General features: G+C 45.0%; 1 protein-coding gene across 5 annotated transcripts in view; it reads right to left on the reverse strand.

Moving 5' to 3' along the window:
* Positions 1-7,331: 7,331 nt before the first annotated feature.
* LOC129711344 (proprotein convertase subtilisin/kexin type 4-like) overlaps positions 7,332-22,101 on the reverse strand; it is a 32,696-nt gene continuing 17,926 nt past the window's right edge. For 4 of the 5 annotated variants that reach the window (XM_055658940.1, XM_055658939.1, XM_055658938.1 and 1 more), the window contains 6 exons: positions 21,835-21,938; positions 20,769-20,886; positions 19,039-19,218; positions 10,842-10,966; positions 9,316-9,435; positions 7,332-7,901 (listed from right to left, as the gene is read on the reverse strand). In XM_055658940.1, coding sequence (XP_055514915.1) covers positions 7,363-7,901; positions 9,316-9,435; positions 10,842-10,966; positions 19,039-19,218; positions 20,769-20,886; positions 21,835-21,938 — 1,186 coding nt within the window. In that variant the 3' untranslated portion in view covers positions 7,332-7,362. Of the gene's footprint in view, positions 7,902-8,619; positions 8,682-9,315; positions 9,436-10,841; positions 10,967-19,038; positions 19,219-20,768; positions 20,887-21,834; positions 21,939-22,101 lie in introns of all 5 variants that reach the window. The other variant, XM_055658941.1, reaches the window with a different exon arrangement.

Genomic DNA, 22,101 nt, shown 5'->3' on the forward strand with positions numbered 1-22,101 from the left:
TTCAATGGTGAGGAGGTCAGTACCTACGATGGACCAGGCAGTGTCTACCACCCTATGTACTTACCTTCATTCCTGGGCATTAGAGCTGGCAAACCAGACTGTGATGCAACCAGACAGTCTCCAGTGTACACTTGTAGAGGTACGATGGAGTATTTGTCAACATACTGAATCTCCTCACTCTTATAAGGAAGGAGAGGCTTTGATGCACTCTGCTTGTGATTGCATCAATGTGCAGGATCAATAGTCGGAGATATATCTGTGGGTAAAAGCCCTTATTTTTCCATTGGTTTTAAGCAGAGTCAATAATTACAATGCTCCGTATTTAGTTTAGTTTAGAGATACAGCGCGGAAACAGACCCTTTGGCCCACCAGGTCCGCGCCGACCAGCGATCATTCCGCACATTAACACTATGCTACACACACTAGGGACACATTACACATACACCAAGCCAATTAACCAACATACCTGTACATCTTTGGAGTGTGGGAGGAAACCGAAGATCTTGGAGGAAACCCACGTGGTCACAGGGCGAACATACAAACTCCGTACAGATAGCGCCCGTAGTCGGGATCGAACCTGGGTCTCCGGCACTGCAAATGCAGTGTCCCATATTTATAACAGATGGTCAGTGGATCTCAGGGAAATAACTGCTCATGATATTGGGCCTTACTAAAAATAAAGACACTTTCATACGAAGAATACATGTTTAAATTATTCAGGGCTCATGATAGTCAAAAATTAACCTTTCGGAGGAACTCAGTGGGTCAGATAGCACCTGTGGAAGGAAATGGACATACAAAATTTAATGTTGGGGCCCTTCTTCAAACTGATAAAGTACTGGTGAGATTGTTGGTCTTTATAAGAGAGAGGCATGCGTGTTGCATTTACAAACAAGACAAAGATAATTAAAATGGAGGGGGGAGAAAAACACAGGTAATAATAATCGGCAATGTGAGATGACCAAACTAAAATTGTAAATGTATTGCCATCAAAATACGAGATGCACGACGATATAGATAGAGCTCAAATATAAGAAAAGTGCAAACACTAATGGGATTGAACTATAACCAACAGCCAGTGGTAGGAACAGATATGTAGACATGGATGTGCAGGGAATGCTTGGATATGGACCAAGTGCACACAGAGATTAAGTTAGCCAAGAATCATGTCCAGTACAGACATTCTGGCCCAAGCTCTGTTGGTTTCACTGGAGCTAGAGTGTAGCTTTGTCCCCATTCATAAGTAGACTCCAAAATATTTTTGCCTATGATCTCCACATCAGGAATCCAGATAAAAGTGGGTTAAAGATGCAGTCAAATGATTACATTCACATTTACCACTCAAAGGGGGCCAAGGGTTCCTTAACAAAAATACAAATGGCTCCATGTGCTTGTGTTTCTTCACGATTTTCTTTTTCAAATTGGGAAGTTATGGAAGTCATGAATACTTTCAAGATGCAGTTGAGGCCAGAATGTCATGGAAGGACATTAGGCTGAAGGGGCTTACTTTTGCTCTTACTTAAACCCATTACAAATGATTCTCTGCAACACTATGTACTACAAATTCTAGCCTTTTCATGTTCAGAGTTTCTATCTTTATGACATTCACACTTGAGTGGGGGGGGGGGGGGGGGGGGGGGGGGGGGGGGGGGGGGGGGGGGGGGGGGGGGTGGGGGGAAAGTGTTGAAAAGCAATGGGAGTGCAAAGAACCAGTTTCCATTAGGAAAGTGCACCAGTATCAGCTTTACGCAATATAGGAATTTCTAAATAAACATCATTCTTGGCTGAATATTTTCTCTACACAAAGGGACTTCCATATTATTCTCCTGCACATCCCCACCCACACCAGTTGGAAGATAATGGTGTGTAGCAGTGCACCTATCTATTAAAAAATAAATTTTATTCAGATTAATTCCAGTCCAGCAAGTGTGAATAGCAGCCAGCAGTCAAAGCTCAAGGGGAGTATTTCAACATGTAATTTACTCCTAAAGTAATTTCATCAAATATTCCATCCCCACATTTCAAACTTTGCTTATGCCCATGTTGAGCCTTCACTGTTAAAAGGATTATATTCTAATGGGGGGTGAAAATAAAAAAAGCTGCAGATGCTGGAAATCTAACATCAAAACCCTAGAAATACTTACAGTAGGTCAGATGAAGAGAAAAGTAGTTAATGCTTCAAATCCATAGACCTTTCATCAGAATCCCAGAAAGAGATGATTTAGGTTCAAGTTGCAGAGAGGGCAAGGAGGCAGGGTGGGTAGGACAAAGGAGACTGCTGGCATAGGGTGGGGGCCAGGATTCGTATGCAGACAGAAAGATGTTGATGATCAAGGGGACAAACACGAGCCAAGAAACAGTTACAGAGTGAACACAAAAAACACATCCGTGCCTGAATGCAGGTGCAGGAAATACCCAGCGGGCCAAGCTGTGCCAACAGAGGAGAGCTTGCCAATATCACAGCAGGGTGACGTGTAACAGTGGTCAGTTCCAATTCAAATAAAGAAAATGAATTGGCTATGGATGTAAATTTTAATATTCTGGAAGGTTACTAAGCACCCAGATATGCCATTTCTCAAGCCTACAGTGTTCTGTTATAACACTGCAAGAGGCCACAGGCCGATATGGTCAGAGTGGAAACAGGGTGGAGAATAAAAGTGGCAGCCAACAGACAGCTCAAAATTGTCCCCGCAGTCTATAAACACGGATACCATTTGGTTTCTCCAATGCAGAGGAGAGATTTTTGAACAGAATCCCCAAGTATTATACATCAATTAAGCAGGAAAAACTATCAATAGTTCCATGTAAACTGAAAGCTTTACTGCAAGGAGAAGCCTCATACTCAGCTAAGTCTTGCTTTTTTACCTTGGTACTCATTTGAACTTCAGCCTGTTGCTGTGGAAACGTCCAGACATGGCTCAAACGCGTGTTTCCGCAGACACAAGAAACTGCAGGTGTTGGATTCAAAAAAGGACACAAAGTGCTGGAGTAACTCAGCAGGTCAGGCAGCATCACTGGAGACCCTAGATAGGAGATGCTTCAGGTCAGGACCCTTCCCATGAATGATTGTGGTAGGGGGATAGAAAATTGGAAGAAGCTTGAAATGTGGCCTCCTTTACACTAATGTAAAGGAGGCCACATTGGGAACACCAAATGTGTACCATACAGGTGTACATGAACCTCTGTCTCACCTGTAAGGGTCACTCGTGTCCCTGGACCATTGTGCGGGACCAGATATCGGGATGGGCATTATATTTTCTGCAGTTACAAGGGAAAGTACCCGAGGAGGTGATGGATTGGGTGGGATATGTGAACCAAGGAGTTGCTGAGTTACTGTCAAGTGAAGGTGGGAAAGGGCAAAGATGGGAAGATGTGATAAGTGGTGGGAACACGTTGAAGGTGGTGGAAATGTTGGAGAATGATACATTGGACGCAGAGGCCGGTGGGACTAAAGGACCAGGGGAATTCTATCGTTGTTCATTTGGAAGGGGAGTGGGGACAGAACTACGGGACACAGAGGAAGTGCAGTTGGGGGATCCATTAATCACAGCATGGGAGATAGCCATGTTTATTAAAGAATGTGGATATTGTAGTGCGTGGGTCTCAAATGAGGCAAGTAGTCCGCAGTTTGAGAAGCACTATACTTTATTTCCTCCCGGTTCAGGGGAAGACGAAACCAGGGGAAGATGGCACCCAAACCCTGCCTTTTATACCCTCCGGCTAAGGACCGCCTCCGGACTGCACCACTCCTGTGCCGAGGGGTTCGGCAGTATAATGGGACGACCCTTAGGAGCCGCCACAGGACCCCCCCCCCAGAACCAGAGGCACAAAACGCACCGGCGGGCGCACGACCCGGCCGGCCCGCGTGCGGAAGACAGCAGATCCTGGGGCTTGCGGGGGCGTAGGTGGAGGGACAGGTCGAGGGGCCGGCGGGAGGACAGGTGGAGTGACAGGTGGAGGGAGCCGTGAGGGGGGACGCCCTCGGGGCCGAGGTTGAGCAACCAGCACCGGCTGGTCAATGTCCAGGTGCGCCGGCTTCAAACGGTCAATCGACACGGCCTCCGGCCGGCCCCCCATGTCCAGGACAAAAGTCGACTGCCCGTGTTCCAGCACCTGGAACGGGCCCTCGTACGGCCTCTGAAGTGGCGTCCGGTGGGCATCACGGCGCAGGAAGACGTATGGGCAGTCCGTGAGGGCCATTGGCACGTGTGGGCGAAATGACCCATGGCGGGATGTCGGGACGGGTGCGAGCCTGCCAACTCGCTCGCGAAGGCGTTTGAAGGGTGGAGGAGGCGTTCCCTGCTGCTCCGGCGCCGACGGCACGAACTCCCCGGGCACTGTGAGTGTCGACCCGTACACCAGCTCCGCCGATGATGAGGCCAAGTCCTCTTTGGGAGCGGTCCGGATGCCCAGCATGACCCACGGCAACTCGTCCATCCAGTCCGGGCTGGTGAGCCGTGCCTTCAATGCTGCCTTCAGCTGCCGGTGGAACCTCTCCACCAGACCGTTAGCCTGCGGGTGGTAAGCCGTGGTGTGGTGCAGCTGCACCCCCAGCAAGCGAGCCATGGCTGACCACAGCTCGGAGGTGAACTGTGGCCCCCGGTTGGAGGAGATGTGCGCCGGCACCCCGAAGCGAGCAATCCAGTGCGCGGACAACGCACGAGCACACGTAGCCGATGAGGTGTCAGCCAACGGAATGGCCTCCGGCCACCGCGTGAAGCGGTCCACCATGGTCAAAAGGTGGGTGATGCCCCGGGACGGTGGAAGGGGCCCCACAATGTCCACGTGGAGATGGTCGAACCGCCGGTGAGGTAGACCGAACTCCTGGAGAGGTGCGCGGACATGGCGCTGGATCTTTGCTGTCTGGCATGGGATGCAGGTGCGAGCCCAACGGGCAACTTGCTTGCGCAGACCGTGCCACATGAAGCGAGCTGCCACCAGTGCCGTTGTCGCCCGGATTGATGGGTGAGCCAGTCCGTGGATGACCTCGAACACTCTCCGGCGCCAGGTGGCAGGGACGATGGGGCGCGGCTGACCGGACGACACATCGCACAGGATTGTCATACCCCCAGGACCGAGAGGGACATCCTCAAGACGGAGTCCGGAGATGGCAGTCCGGTAGGTGGGCACCTCGTCGTCCGTGAGCTGTGCCGCCGCCAGAGCAGAATAGTCCAATCCGGGCGCCACCTCGAACACGGCATTTATAGCAGGGCGGGACAATGCGTCGGCCACCCGGTTCTCTTTCCCCTTGACGTAGCGGATGGCTGTGGTGTACTCGGAGATGTAAGCCAACTGCCGCTGCTGACGTGCGGACCAGGGGTCGGAAACCTTCTGCAGGGCGAAAGTGAGCGGCTTATGGTCGGTGTAGGCGGTGAACGGGCGGCCCTCCAGGAAGTAACGAAAATGGCGCACAGCCAGGTACAGAGCCAGGAGCTCACGATCGAACGCACTGTACTTGGTCTGCGCGCGGTTGAGGTGCCGACTGAAGAAGGCCAGAGGCCGCCAAACTCCGCCCGTCAGCTGCTCCAGTACAGCACCAACTGCCGACTCCGAGGCATCCACAGTGAGAGCAGTCGGGGCATCTTCCCGCGGGTGCACCAGCAGCACGGCCCGAGCAAGGGCCTCCTTCGCGCCGTCGAAAGCTGCCTCCGCCTCGTGGGTCCACTCATATGCAGGATCCTACCTGCCCGCTCCATCCTACTTAGTCCGTAAATTTGGAGCAGGAGTTGTTTCAGGCCGAGATATTTATCATTGTCCGGGGGGGCTGCGAGGAAGTCCGATACTTCTTCCACCGCATCCTGGTCGAGGGCTCCCACCAGGTAATAGAAGCGGGTGGCATCGACCGTGATGCCCCGCAGGTTGAACTGGGCCTCTCGCCTGCTGGAACCAGATGTGCGGCCGTGTGGTCCAGAAGCTGGGCAGTTTCACGGAGACCGCGTCCAGAGATAGGGTCGGGCTGGCGTGTGAGGAGGTAGGGCTTTGTTCGGTCTCCATCATGATGCCAATGGAGCGTCGGGGGTCACCAATGTAGTGCGTGGGTCTCAAATGAGGCAAGTAGTCCGCAGTTTGAGAAGCACTATACTTTATTTCCTCCCGGTTCAGGGGAAGACGAAACCAGGGGAAGTTGGCACCCAAACCCTGCCTTTTATACCCTCCGGCTAAGGACCGCCTCCGGACTGCACCACTCCTGTGCCGAGGGGTTTGGCAGTATAATGGGACGACCCTTAGGAGCCGCCACAATATCTTGGATGTTCTAGAATGGGAAGTCTCATCTTGGGAGCTGAATGCTATGGATAAATTAAGAGTAGGGGGACAGCACCTTTTGCAGGAGGAAGGTGGAAGGAGATGGATTTGTTGTAGATGTCAGTTTATAGTTCAGTGAGGGATGCAGAGAGATCAAGCAAAGGGAGAGATATGTCAGCAATAGTCAAAGTTAATTTGAGGGCAGGGTGGAAGTTAGAGGTAGTTATTGAAAGCAATGAGTTCTGTTCGAGTGCAGGAGGCAACCTTGATGCAGATGTCAATGCAGCAGAGAAAAATTAGGGGATAGTGCCAGTGTACGTTTGGAACGAGGACTGTTTGTTGGTTACTTTAACCTAATGTAACCAACAAAAAGGCCAAGGCCTGCTTGATCTCCAAGAGTAGACTTGGCAAATGTTTCTATGCACTTGCGCTCAGTCTGCTAAGGCCTGCTGGGTCTCCCATTTAATAACTATTTTAACTTCCCTTCCCATTCTGACCTTTCTGTCCTGGGCCTCCTCCATTGACAGAGCAAAGCCACATGCAAACTGGAGGAACAACATCTCATATTCCATTTGGGTAGTTTAAAACCTAATGGTATGAACATTGAATTATCAACTTTTAGGTAACTCACCTGCAAACACCACCACCCACTCCCCTCTCCCCTGTGCTTCACCACTTCCATTTATCCCCTTCCACCTATATTTTTGCTTCTGGCTTCACAATTTGCACATTTCCTATCCTTTTATCTTTTCATCTCTGGCCTTTGTCCAAACATCTGCTCATCAAAACCTCCCCTCACCTATATTCAACCTATTACTTGACAGGCTTTGACCTCCCACTCCTCTCTTACAGCTTTTTCACACCCCAACACAATCAGTATGAAGAAGCGTCCCGACCCGAAACGTCACGTATGTTCTCCAATAACACTGCCCGACCCGCTAAGTTACTCCAGCACTGTGCCTTCTTATAAGATGTTCTCATTTGCATTAGAAACTGTATTTGAACCAAAGTCATTTTTGAAAAGTATATATTCTTCTGGATGAATTGTCAGTCAACTCATTCTGCAATTCAAAAAGGACTACTGAATCTGCATGTTAAATAGATTTATTTTTAATAAGTCTATTGTTGATCCAAATGTGTAAGAAAATAAGTAGATTCTGTCTCGCTGCTTCCAGTTCCCTCATCTGTAGTGTCACGATGTACCTGTAATTGCGTTGCTTCTGTGGCTCCAGTTGCCGAAGTGGTTACAATGAAAGCTTGCCCAATATTCAAACGGCATATAAGCCATGACAATGACATTACGCAACACATCACAGCAACTGGTGCTCCGATGAGGATTGCAAGTATCACAGCAATTTTATAAAGTCCATGTTTTTGGTCTTCCCGTTCATTCATATTGGAACGACTTGGGTAAATTGGAGGTGAACAAGAATGCTGATTTTCATCATAATTAGAAAATGACGGACATGTCACACAGTCATTTTGAGAACTGCCATTGCAAGAGTAGCAAGATGAATGGCAAGGGTCACAGGCCAATACTGCCAAAGTTTTGTGAACACCATTTACTGTTTTATTTAAGGTCCTTGCAACACTGTAATAGTGTGGAGGGCAGTCACTGAGGCAATGGCGTCCAAAAATGACAAATGCACCACGACATTCTGAAAAAAAGAAAGCAAAGGGGAGGTTAAAAAATCTATTGTGTTTTCAGATGTCTGCAAATATATATTTTTTAATGATAGCAGAAATTTATGATTTACTCGAAGAAACTACGTCATATCCAGATATTAATCAGAAGCACCCACCACAATCTGCAAGCTAATAGTCAAATCCAATGATGTTTTAGGCTGGGAACAGTTCCATTTTCAATCTTGTAATGACAGCTCAATGCTGTCAATACAAATCATTTTATTTACCTGCCATTCCCATACTTTGCACATGCCTTATCGCTATTAATGTGCTCATAATTCATGCCAGGACTATGGATTGAAAAGCAGAAGGGCATGTGTTATTTAATTAAACTGCCAGTTCTGCATGCAATTATCAGGCCTATTCAACAATGCAGAGTCCTATCTACAATCCAAAAAATTCTACTTGATGTAAAATAAAAACGTCAGAAAGATATTTAACTATTCTCTATCGAATCACAAAAACATGTTTTAATGCTTAATCATGAGAAGAATTTGGATATCAAGTTTATAAAAAATATCCCATTATTTTAGCTTAACTTCAGATTGCATCAAGATGAAGTCACTGCTTCTTCCCATGTAACAGTTCAACTTAATGAAAATCAAATGTTTAATTTAATGTCATTATCCATTGGGTTGGGATAGTTCCATTTAATCCAGACAGCACAAGACTTTTGCTGGGAACACTCACCCGGGAGGGATGCAGCTGAATGAAGTGGAAATTGTGTCATGATCAAGCTCTTGACTTCCTTTCTATCGAGGTAATCAAAGGACACAAGTGGTCTGAGACTATTGAAAGGCTGGTATATAAAAATGGTACTAATCTAGTTTAGTTCATGCTTCTAACCAGTTTCAGTGATGCGAGAAGGCCATTCAAATATACAAAAGCAGTGTGCCATTCATTTTACAAATTTTGCACGGAATTATGTGTTTGAGGTTTATTATGTTTTACTGCTTCCTTCTTGCTTACAAAAGCAAACACATTACACAGTTCGCTTTGGTCTTATTTTACCAAGGAATAATTTATCATTTGAAAGATGGGATAAAATAAATGTGCTGGGATGCAAATATTCCATGAATCAATTCTTGAGGGGATTAATTGTTGAAGCCATGTGTTATGTCATAACATGATTAGGGGCAGTAAAACTTAATTCCTGATCACAAAAATTGATAATTGCAGAAAGTACATGTGCCAATCATCTACTTTACAAAATGGTCCTAGGAATGTGAATCGGCTGTACAACAAAGATTGAAAAGCATCTCTAATATGCTAGCTACTTATTATCATAACGTTAATATAACTGTGCCAATAAATGTTCAGAAGAGCTAATATCAACTGTTACATTTCTAGAACATTATTGGGTTCCTCAAACATTATTGTGCATACCTTGACAGAGTCCATCTTCATTCCATTTCCCACAGTCATTGATTACTGTGTCTTTCATACGTCTTGCCATCATGTCTTCCTCAGTACCATACAATTGCATCTTAAAGTAGGACAAAACTCCTGCAGAAGATACATTTTGAAATAATTGCATTACAATTATTTTGCACTTACGTGTGAGAAATAATCTGACAATGGCATAGCCTGCCTTGGGACAATTGCAACAAGTACTGCCAAAACTATGCTATGTATTTTAATGGCACGCAAATAGATACAAAGTCTGTCATTTTTGGCATAAAATTAAAATATCTAATAGTATCAATTTTAAATAATGGGTCCAGAACCCCTTCAATTTGGAAATATTTTGGAATCATAAAATTGTACTGAAATGGGAGCCTCAGCCCACCGATTCCACACCAACCAAACACCTATTTACACTAATCAGGCATTAATCCCACTCTTTTATAATTTTCCACAGATCTCAATTCCTCCTGATACTGCCACTCACCTGCACACCAGTGGCAATTTGCAGATGCCAATTAAGCTGCTCATCTACATGTCTTTGGGATGTGGTGGAGAGGAGAGGAGTTAGAACTGGAGCACCCAGGAGAAACCTACATGGTCACAGGGAGAATATGCAAACTCTGGACACCAGTGGTCGGCTTCAGACCTGGGACCATGGCATTGCGAGTCGGCAGTTCCACTAGCTGGTCCATTAAGCTAGTAAGTGGAAGTAGTACCTTTATAAACCCAGGGATTTAACAACATCTCATCTCCTCACTGGAATCATATAAAGTTCAATAGTAATTTAAAAAATCTTGAACAGTGGTCATCTCACCTACTGTTCCCAGTAGAACATTGGCATAGATATTTGCATCTAAGGTGGAGTTTGTATTTTCCTGCCAATTTGGATGGAAGCACAGGATGGTATATACTAAAGATAGAAACTATGCGACGTTTGCCTCCTGAGTTTCAGGGGACAGTAACAACGTGCTTCAGCCAGTCTGACAGGTGTTTTACATTTGTCTTCCATCCAAATTGGCAGGAAAATACAAACTCCACCTTGGATGCAAATATCTATGGCAATGTTCTACTGGGAACAGTGTTCATTGCAAACATTAAAAAGAGTTCCTAAGCACCAATTACATCATTCATAAACTACAGTAAATTGTGTTTGGGACATTCCTACCAGAAAAACTAAGATCCATTTCTTTCACTTCATTTATGGGAACGTGTTACCCGTTGTATTCACCAGAAATAAGCAATTACACATTACAAGCTGAAACCTACCTCCACACACAAAAAAAATTCCATAATACAATTTTTGACTTTTCATTTTCGAAATGCAGCCAATGCCTTTGAGATTAGGTACTCAGACTTACCTCTACAAAATTCTGCAATTGGTTGGAATTCAGTGCAAAAATAAGTCAATGCACTTGGTAAACAAAACAGTTTCCAGCTGTGTTGCAATATTCATGGAGCACAAGATCACTAAAATAATTGCATTAAAATATTATGTCAATTCATACCTGTGTTTCTGGAACTTCCTTTGTTTTCAATCTTAAGAGTCCAAACTCCTTTAGGGTCTTCATCCCAGCAGTGTATAGTCATGAAGGTCCAGTCTCTGTAACCACGGGGTGATGCATCATGTGGTCTTAAGAGAAAAACAAATCAATCTGGGTAAACATATGACCATCTCACGTGCTCCAATTCAGTAGCTTTGAACATTAGTCTCAGTTTCTGCAGCAGGCCCAAGTTGGTAAAATATAGGCAACTATTCTTAAACTATGAATATTACTAAACAAAATACGACTGTAAAAGAGCTCCTCCACTTCTTGCTCTCTCTCCCCATGTTTACTGCTTAATAAGCACACTAATGGACATCAGAAAGTTAGATCCATGATCAACCAGGCATTTGAAGTTTTATTCCCAACGCCACGTTGCATTCAAGGTTAGGAACTGAATGACAGTTTCATGCTTTGAATCCATCTATTCCCAACAGTAAAATAGAGGAAAAATTGAAGCATGGGAACTTTAATATAATCTTCTTAGGCTACACACTGTATAATATCATACCTACAATATCATATCATACCTGTAGATCAGTGCATGTTCCTTTAACCATAGTGACCTCCCGTATTACTAACCACTCCCCATTGTCTCCAGTATAATTGTAGTGTCCGCACCTCTAGCTCGCTCTCTAGCTCCAGTGATGACCACGGACAGCTACAGCATAGTGTTAAAGAGTTACTTAAATAAACAGTTACAGTAAAAGGCTTGTGTGTGCAGTAAGTCATTTTACATGGCGTCACAGCGGTAGACCTGCGTCTCCTGTTCATCGGTTTTTATTTTATTATTTCTTTCGTAGTCCTTCCCTCCGTTCCTTTTATCATGTCCCACCACTGTCGTCGACCAGACACGTTGGTGTTCGACACGGACATTGTCCATCGCTGGACCGTGTTCCAGCGCGATTTCGAACACTACATTGCCATCGCCCACCCTGATGCCACTCCTGCTGTACAGGCTCACCTATTGCTTAACCTCGCGGGACCTGCAGCTATGGATCAGTATGCATCGTTCCATTTCGCCTCCGGAGAGGACCGCAACGACCCGGTATGTCTCCTTGCTAAGTTCGCTGCCCTCTGTGATATACCCACCAACAACATCATCGAACGCTTCAAATTCTTCCAGAGGCAGCAGCTGCCAGGCGAGCCTGTCGGCACTTACATTGCCGCCTTGCATCACCTGGCTCAGCGCTGCCGCCTTGACACAATCACCCCTGACGAATTAATTAGGGACGTCCTGGTTAATGGTCTCCGCAACGATAGACTGCGTGAGCAGCTCTTAGTGAAACCCGATCTGACACTGCGGGATGCTATGTATGCTACACGCATGTCCGAAGCCGTTGGTTCCGTGTCCAGACAGGCTCCCCAGGACATTAACCTCACCGGTCAAGCCGGTCGCCTGACTACGCGACGAAACCCCGCGGCTCTCCCCATAAAGGTCGCCACCTCCACTGTCCCGCGACGCTGCCCTAACTGTTATTTTACAGCACATCCCTCAGGATGTGAGGGCATCTCATTGAAACGTGTAATATTATTAAGGGTTTGAACACGCTGGAGGCAGTAAACAAGTTTCCGATGTTAGGGGAGTCCGGCACCAGGGGCCACAGTTTAAGAATAAGGGATAAGGCATTTAGAACGGAGATGATGAAACACTTTTTCACCCAGAGAGTTGTGAGTCTGTGGAATTATCTGCCTCAGAGAACGGTGGAGGCCGGTTCTATGGATACTTCCAAGAGAGAGCTTGATAGGGCTCTTAAAACTAGCGGAATCAGGGGATAAGGGGAGAAGGCCAATTGGGTATGGTGTACAATTTTGGTCGTCAGATTATAGGAAATATCTCAACAAAACAGAGAGAGTACAGAGGAGATTCACTAGAATGTTGCCTGGGTTTCAGCAACCAGGTTACAGAGAAAAGTTGAACAAGTTAGGTCTTTATTCTTTGGAGCGCGGAATGTTAAGGGGGACTTGATAAAGGTATTTTAAATGATGAGAGGGATAGACAGAGTTGACGTGGTTAAGCTTTTTCCATTGAGAAAGGAAGATTCAAACAAGAATCACACACACACAGATACTCGTTCACACACACACACACACACACACACACAGGCTCATTCACACACACACACATTTACACACACACACACTCATTTACACACACAGACTCATATACACACACACATTCACACACGCTCATTTGCACACATTCTGACACACACACAGACACATTCATATACTCAATCACAGAGACTAATTCACACACAAACACATATTCACACATACACGCATTCACACACACACATAATCACACACATACACATACACATACGCATATTCACACACACACACATATATTCACACACACACATTCACTATTCACACACATATTCACACACACACACACACACATATTCACACCCACACACATATTCACACACACGCACACACACATATATACACACATATTCACACACACATACATATATTCACACACACACATACTGTATATTCACACACACACATATATTCACACACACACATTCACACGCACATATATACATACACACATATTCTCACACACACACATACACATATATCCACACACATATTCACACACACACGTACACACACATTCACACATATTCTTTTTTTTATTATTTAAAATTTTATTTTTATTAGAAGTACGGTAAATTACAATACTACACAACACATATATCTTAATACATTTTTTGTACCGCTTCATTTTTTTTTAGCTTTAAGAAAAAGATAGAAGTAAAGAAAGTAAAGAAAGTGCGCAAGAGTCGTGAAGTGCAAGAGTGTTGGGAAAAGAAAGCCCCTTAGAAAAGAAGTTAGAGAAGGATGTAAAGTGAGAAAGTAGACCCTAGAAAAGAAAGAAAAATAAAATAGGAACAATCGCTCTATTATAACATTAAACTCCGCAGAAAGGGGACTACCAACCAAGTCTGTTTTTGTTGTTTTACCTCCCGTTACCAAGTCCTGATACCATTTATTTAATTTTTAAATTACTATTGCACCTCATACTTGTAATAGGTCCAGAAACATAGACCACGTCTTTTGGAATAGGTCTGCTTTACCTGCTAAGAGGAATCTCATCTCTTCCAGATGTAATGTTTCAAACATATTTGATAGCCACATTTTTATTGTTGGTGTGGGCGCATTTTTCCAGAATTTAAGTATAAGCTTTTTTCCCATTATTAGCCCGTAATTAAATAAATTCTTCTGAAACACGTTTAGTTCAGGGTTACCTTCCGATATTCCAAAAATAATCCATTCTGGTTTTGGTACCAGTTTTATTTTGATTAATTTTGAAATTTCATACCAGAATTTTTGGATTTTTGTACAAAAAACAAAAGAGTGCGCTATGGTAGCTTCTTGACACAGGCATTTATCACAGATTGGTGAAACATTAGGGAAGATTTTATTTAATTTAGTTTTTGAATAATATAATCTATGTAATGTTTTGAATTGGATGAACGTATGCCGTACGTTGATCGAACATTTATGCACCTGTAGTAAATGATTATCCCAGCTCTCTTTTGAAATTTTTATAGCTAATTCTTGTTCCCAATCTCTTCTAATTCCATCTGTTGTGGGTATTTCTATGTTTAAAATGATATTATATAGGTACGATATTAGATTAGCTGATTCCGCCTTTGTCTTCATTGCTTCATCCAATGTCGGAAGGCATATTATGCTAGTCTTTTTGTGTGTTTTTTCAGATAATCACGAATTTGAAGATATTTAAAATATTGGTTATTTTTCAAATTATATTTCAGTTGTAGTTGTTGAAATGATAGTAATTTCCCCAATTCATACAAATCTTCGAGCGTTTTGATTCCCATTCTTTCCCATTGTATAAATGATTTGTCTATGATTGATGGTTTAAACGATGGATTATTGACTATTGGTATTAAAAGAGATAGGTTTCTTAATTTTAAATTCTGTTTTATTTGTTTCCATGTTCTAATTGTGTTATGTATAATTTGATTTTTATTATATTTTTTATTATTCAAATTTATTGGTGAGAGGATAGTCGCTCCTATATTACTCGGGGAGCAGTCCCCTTTTTCCATTACCATCCAGTCCGCCTGCTGGGCAGAATTGTCCAGCAGGTGAATCATATTTTTAATATTTACTGCCCAATTATAATACCTAAAAGTAGGGAGCGCTAGACCCCCCACACATTCACATATTCACACACACATATTCACACACACACTCCTGTCTTTCCTGTGGCAAACTCGGCCACTTTTCTGCCGCCTGCCGTTCCCGTGGGAAGCCAGTCCCTGCTCCGAGAAGGAGTCTAAAAAACCTCGCCGAACTAAACAACATTGCACTCCCTGATAGCGCTCTGCTTCCTCAGTACGAGCTGGAGGAGCTCCCAGACTCTGATGCACTCCCCTCACATGAAGATCCAACTATTTTTTCACTCTTGGGTACACCTGCTCTGATTACGGATCCCTCTGTGCATGTTACTGTGAACGGCCATTCCTTTTCAGCCAAGGTCGATACTGGCGCTTTCGCCAATGTTATGTCAATAAGCCTTTTCAAGCAGATCAGATCTGGTGAGAAAGTTCTTCCTGGCGACACCTGCCTCCATGCCTACGGGGGGGGGGAGTCCTGATTCCCGTGGGAAAGGCAACTCTTATCTGCACAGTTCTAGAGACCTCTCGGCCCCTCACTTTCCACCTTCTGGACTCTGACAACGTCACCCTGCTGGGCGCCCGTGCGTGTCAGGACCTGGGGCTAGTCTCATTCCACCACAGCATTCACCTAGTGCAGGCTCCCATGGACCCACTGACCGAGTACCCCGACCGCTTTGATGACGTTCTGGGCAAGCTGCCCTGCGACTATAAGATTGTTGTCGACCCGAGCGTCGACCCGGTGATTCGGCCGGCACACCGCGTCTCCTTTGCCATGAAGGGCCGCGTGGAGTCTACTCTGCGCGACATGGTGACCATGGGCATCCTCAAGGAGGTGAGCGCTCCCACCAGGTGGGTCTCCACCATGGTCGTCGCCGCCAAGAAGGACAAAAGCGAGATCCGGATCTGCATCAACCCCAAGGACCTCAACCTTGCCATCAAGCGCCCCCACTACCCCATGCGGACGGTAGAGGACGTTGCTGCACAGGTCGGCCCTGCAACTGTCTTTTCAGTCCTAGACGCCAAGAGCTCCTTCTGGCAAATCCCTCTGGACGAACGCTCCTCATTCCTCACCACCTTCAGCACTCCCTTCGGCCGGTTCCGTTTCCTCCGCATGCCGTTTGGAATCAACTCTGCCAGCGAGGTTTTCCAGCGCACCATGGAGCAGCTGTTTGCCGGCTTACCGTGCGCCATCATCGTGGATGACATTCTGGTGTACGGGAGGGACGTTGCTGAGCACGACCTGAACCTCCGCAAAGTCCTGGACAGGGCGCGGGTGATAAACCTCAAACTCAACCCGAAGAAATGTCGATTCCGGGTCCCAGAAGTCACTTACGTTGGCCATGTCTTCACGGCAGGGGGTCTCAAGCCCGACCCCCAGAAAACGTCAGCGGTCACAGACATGCCCGCTCCTACCGACGTCCCTGGCCTGCAGCGCTTCCTGGGCATGGTCAATTACCTGGGTAAGTTCATACCCGACCTCAGTGAACTGAGTGCCCCCCTGCGGGAACTAATCAAAAAGGACTCCACGTGGGTCTGGCTCCCGCACCACCAGTCGGCTTACGTGACTCTGAAGTTGAAGCTTGCCGCTACCCCGACTTTGAAATTTTTCGACCTGCACCGACCCATTATCCTCACTTGCGATGCCTCCAAGTTTGGTCTCGGTGCCGCTTGTCTGCAGCTCTACGACGGCCTTCAGCTGCCCGTCTCCTACGCTTCTCGCACCATGACCCCTGCCGAGCAGCGCTACGCCCAGATCGAAAAAGAACTGCTTGCCGTGGTTTTCGCTTGCTCCAAGTTTAAAGACTACATCCTCGGCAACTCTTTCACCATCGAGACTGACCACCAGCCGTTGGTGACAATCCTGAATAAACCTATCCATGTTGCTTCTTCCCGGTTGCAGCGCATGATGCTGCAGCTCCAGCGTTTCACGTTCCAGATCGTCTACCGTAAGGGCAAAGACATGTTTGTAGCTGACACCCTTTCTCGTGCTCCGCTGCCTTCCGTTGTCCGCCACCCGTACGAATCCTCCGACCTTCTGGTACTAAACGTCAACATTGTTCCTTCACAGCAGATGCAGTCCCTGGTGCAACACACTGCTGATGATCCTGCCCTGCAACAACTTGCGGACGTTATCCGCCGTGGTTGGCCTGACCGTCGCTCCGAACTGCCTGCTGGCGCTGTACCTTATTTCCTCGTTCGCGATGAACTGGTGCTTCACGCCGGCGTGGTGGTAAAGGGTCACAAAGTCGTGGTGCCTGCCGCACTCCGGGATCATTACTTCCAGACTGCTCACAGCGGCCACCCTGGGGTGGAAGCTACTCTATCCCATGCCCAGAGCCAATTCTACTGGCCAGGCATGGCTCAGGACATCCGTGACAGGGTCTCCGCCTGCGCTGCCTGCAACACCCTGCACCCCCATCAGCAGCGCCAGCCTCTCCTGCAGCCGCCGGCTCCAGAGCTCCCATGGATGGCCGTTGCCACCGACCTCTTTGAGTGGCGCGGAAAGCACTTCCTGGTCCTGGTGGACTCCTATTCCAGCTGGTTCGAGGTCGACCAGCTGACCTCCATCACCTCTGCCGCTGTCATCGGGAAGCTTCGCCGCCACTTCTCCACCTTCGGCTCCCCGGTGACCCTCCGGTCCGACAACGGCAGCCAATTCTCCAGCGACGAGTTTAAAACCTTTGCTGCCCGTTGGAACTTTCACCACGTTACCAGCAGCCCCGAGTTTCCTCAAAGCAACGGACTTGCTGAGCGGGCCGTACGTAGCGCCAAGGAGCTGCTTGAACACTGCCGCCTGTTCCGTGCCGATTTCCACCTTGCCCTGCTCAACCTCCGCAACATTTCCCGCGACCCTGCGCTCGGTTCCCCTGCCCAGCGCCTTATGTCTCGCACCACCAGACCTCCCCTGCCGGTCTCCCAGCAGTCCCTCAAGCCCTCAGTACAAAATCCTGCCACTGTCACTGAGCGCATTGCCAAAAAACAGGACACCCAGAAGCGCTCCTTCGACAAATCCGCCCGGCTACTTCCACGTCTGCTCCCGGGGCAGGTTGTCCGAATGCAGTCCCCCACTGGCCACTACCGCCTGGCCGTCGTAGTCGGCGACGCCGGTTCTCCGCGCTCCTACTTCGTCGACTACGAGGGGGCTATCTACCGTCGCTCCCGCCAGCACCTACTCCTTGTGAATGAGCCCGCTCCGCCTCCCGCGGATCCTTCTCACCCCCCCATCTCTTCTCGACCTCCCGTTGCCCCTCGCGCCCCGGCAACACCTCGCATGCCACGCACCCTACCTTCACAACTGTCCGCCCGTTCCCCTGCCTCGCCTGTCAAGCCAGCATCGCCCGCAAAACCTACCTCGCCTGCCAAGCCTATTTCTCCACCCGCAGCCCCGCATTCTCCTCCGCCCGCCTCTCCTGCCCATCCCCCGGCTGCTGTCCCTTCTGTTCCCGACGATGAGGAGGAGGGCGGTTTACGCACCCGCTCTGGCCGGCTGGTCAGGCCGCCTGTCCGCTACGGGGAACTCGCATAGTGTTGTACTGTTGCCGGTGCGGTTGGTGTTCGTAGCGTATGAGCCGTGGTCACTCTGTATAGTACCTGCCACGCTTTTGTTTCCAAGAGGAAGGATGTAGATCAGTGCATGTTCCTTTAACCATAGTGACCTCCCGTATTACTAACCACTCCCCATTGTCTCCAGTATAATTGTAGTGTCCCCACCTCTAGCTCGCTCTCTAGCTCCAGTGATGACCACGGACAGCTACAGCATAGTGTTAAAGAGTTACTTAAATAAACAGTTACAGTAAAAGGCTTGTGTGTGCAGCAAGTCATTTTACAATACCTATAACTCCGAACAGTGTTGTGGATAAGTTACGCCTCAAGAAAACTTGATGAAGAGGGCCAAGGTTAGTTAATAATCACAAGCAGCAAAATTAGTGACGAGAGACGAGGTAGTTTGTTCTGGTCAAATGTGGACTTTCAAATCATAACTACTTAGACCTACATACCTTACATCAACAAGGTTGGAACACGTCCCACTAGGACTAATAAGATAAATCCTCAGATCACCTCGTCGAGTGTAACTCAATGACATTCGAGCTTCCACGTGTTCAAGAGATCGAATATAATCTTTTGTTCCAGAACATGCATTGATGTGCTTCTTGATAACAAGCTTGTCAGAAATCACTCTGAGTGGTAAAAGGAAAGAGGATTACTTTTTTTATTGAAGAAAAAAAAAAAAACAGGTGGTGTAAAGAATTAATCAAACCAATGACCAACAAAAGGAGAAAGCTGGTTATGCTTATTTTCAGGAATATTCTGGAATATTGCTGTTTTGTCACATTGTTCAGAAGCAGCATAATAGCAAGTTTATTTTGATCAACAATGATCAGTTATAGATCAGAAATGGGAAAACCATAATAAAGTAGTATGTGTGCTACATACAAGAAAAATACAAAAATGCAGAATATATGCGTACTCGCACTACATTAACTATCCATTCATCATTAAGCGATGGAGGCAAATTCTTAACACAAAAAAAATATTTTGGAATAAGGAGAACCTTGCCATTCCTGGAAATCACAGATGTACTGATTATGTACTCAGATCCAAAGCGACTTTCATTAGATACAAATGGAACTGGTAAAATCTTATGGTTAGTGGAAGAAAATACACTAATTAGAATATTTGCTAAATAGAACACATTTTTTTTTCATTGATTTGAGTTGTGTATACATTATATAAAATAACAGATGGCTGAGAATGTGTTACAGACAGCAATAAAAAGATTAGACAGTAGAAGACTGAAGCATTATTAAAGACACTAAGCTAAAGCTACTTTAGTGGTTCATAAGGCCAAGTAAATACCACTACAGCAGTGTACCAGCCTGTACCTAAAATAATAAGCCTGTGTTCTTTGCTGTTTAAATCAATTTCTTATAATTAAATATTACTCAGAGTTCAAGATGAAAGCTTCAGATGGTTCAAAAAAATTCAGACATAAATATCCAAATAATGGAGCAAACATTTTTTCAAACATATTACTAACAATTTAATATCTTGCACATGATCCATGGATTCCGAGACGGTGTTAGTTTTAAAACACACTCCCAGCCAGCTGCAGTTTCATTTGATGTATACAAAATTATTCTCTTCCCCCCACCACCATAAAGCAATTTTTAACTGATCATTCAATTGTTGTTTGCAAGGTGACCTGGAATGATTGGAGTATCTACACAATATGAATCGCAGTTCAAGAGTGCCATTGCGTAGAATGCTTCAAAAGGTATAAAGCACAAAAGTGCCATATGAACACACGTTTCCCCCCCCCCTTTCATAATATTATTCAAATTTTATTTATACTAATTTAACAATATTGTATGGCCACCAATATTTCTGTTGCATGTCTATTATCAGTATAGATTTAAACTTCTGGATTTAATCGCTCTCAAGAATTGCCTCTACTACTTATTTGATGTGCTATATGGTTTGTCCCATTGTGTGAGGTAAATGCATGCCTAGCATAGGACAAATGTTGTTAGTCATTTGTCATTTTATTCTTCCAAATTGCAGTTTAGTTTCCAAATTGCAGTTTAGTTTCCAAATTGCAGTTTAGTTTCCAAATTCTGGGCAGTAATATAAAGAACTAAATAATGGAGTAAAATGTTGCAAGACATTCAGAGCCATCTGTAATTCTATACTATACAACAACAATTCCAATCTCATTTAGCATGCTTACTGGGGGGATTTAATAATCTCTATGGAGCATTCCCTCTGTGGATGAACAGTCAACCATTTTGTTGCTAAATCCACCAGACGTCCAGCATCTAGTAGTCCATATCCATAATGGTGGCTCACTGAAAACAATTAATCATAATTCAAATTATCAGGCATTGTTTCATGGTCCAAGATCAAGTCATGTGATTGTATTCACAGATTTAAAAAATCATAAATGTTTTCCAATACTCAAAAGGTCCAATGTATTGTATTAGAATAATCTTTTTCAATAGATTACATTTACATATTGAAAAGAAAATCAAGGATCATAATTTCTTGGATAAATATCTATTAGTTGCAGTAATTTAAATCACAAAAACTAAGGCAAACCAATCTCCAATTATCTTGAAATTGAACATTTTGGTCATTCTTAACAACCACAAACCACCTTGCTCTTAATCCTGATGATATATTGTTTCATGCCCAAACATAACGCAGATTTACTTCCATAGATAACCTGCAGCCACAGATGTGGAAACATACGCTGACAATCCTAATAGTTACCAATTAGAAGGATCATTTTTATTACATCCTTTATGGGGTTTTTGCATTGAATAGATCATATCCATAGCACAGCAGCCCAAACAACCACCTCCCTACCAATGTCAATTTCTATCATTACTAACTCCAGCTAATACCAAAAATACACACGTCTTTATGATGGTTGCCATGCTTGGAATTTTACCAGATAGACATTTAGGTGTTCTAAATTGTATGCTCGATCACAACACTCAAAAGAAACTTAATTGCTTTTGGATATGTAAATTCAAAAATGAAAATCACTTTAATCCAGCAATTTTAACATCAAAGCAATTAGTTTTAAAATATTGTAGGAAGCTTCCCAGTTAGTATGAAACAAAACAGAGCATGTTTTGCAAAAATGTTATTTGGATAAATAAAATGTGAACATTCATTAATGTTAATTAATTTTTTTTATCTATTTTTTTTTTTTTTTTTTTTTTTAATGTTCTTCGGTTTGTTTCATACACTTAACAAGGATACACACAACTTAAACTACTCTTTCTTACCTTTACGCCCCACTCCATTTTTGGCCCAGTCATCCGCTTTCAAATTAAGAGGTTTAGATGCTCTCACTACAAGGTGCTGCATATCACGCCAAGTCAGTGCAGGACTACAAGTAAAAACAGAATCTTTAAGCTATTGAATTCTAATATTTTAGTATAAATTTTCATTTATTTAGCTCATTTGAGGACTTGGACAAGCAATACAAGTACATAATCTAAATTTCTAATCTAAAGTTATCTCAGATTTGCAACATTAACGATTTATTTTTC

This window comes from Leucoraja erinacea, chromosome 29 (genome assembly GCF_028641065.1).
Source record: "Leucoraja erinacea ecotype New England chromosome 29, Leri_hhj_1, whole genome shotgun sequence".
In the NCBI taxonomy this organism is placed as follows: domain Eukaryota; kingdom Metazoa; phylum Chordata; class Chondrichthyes; order Rajiformes; family Rajidae; genus Leucoraja; species Leucoraja erinaceus.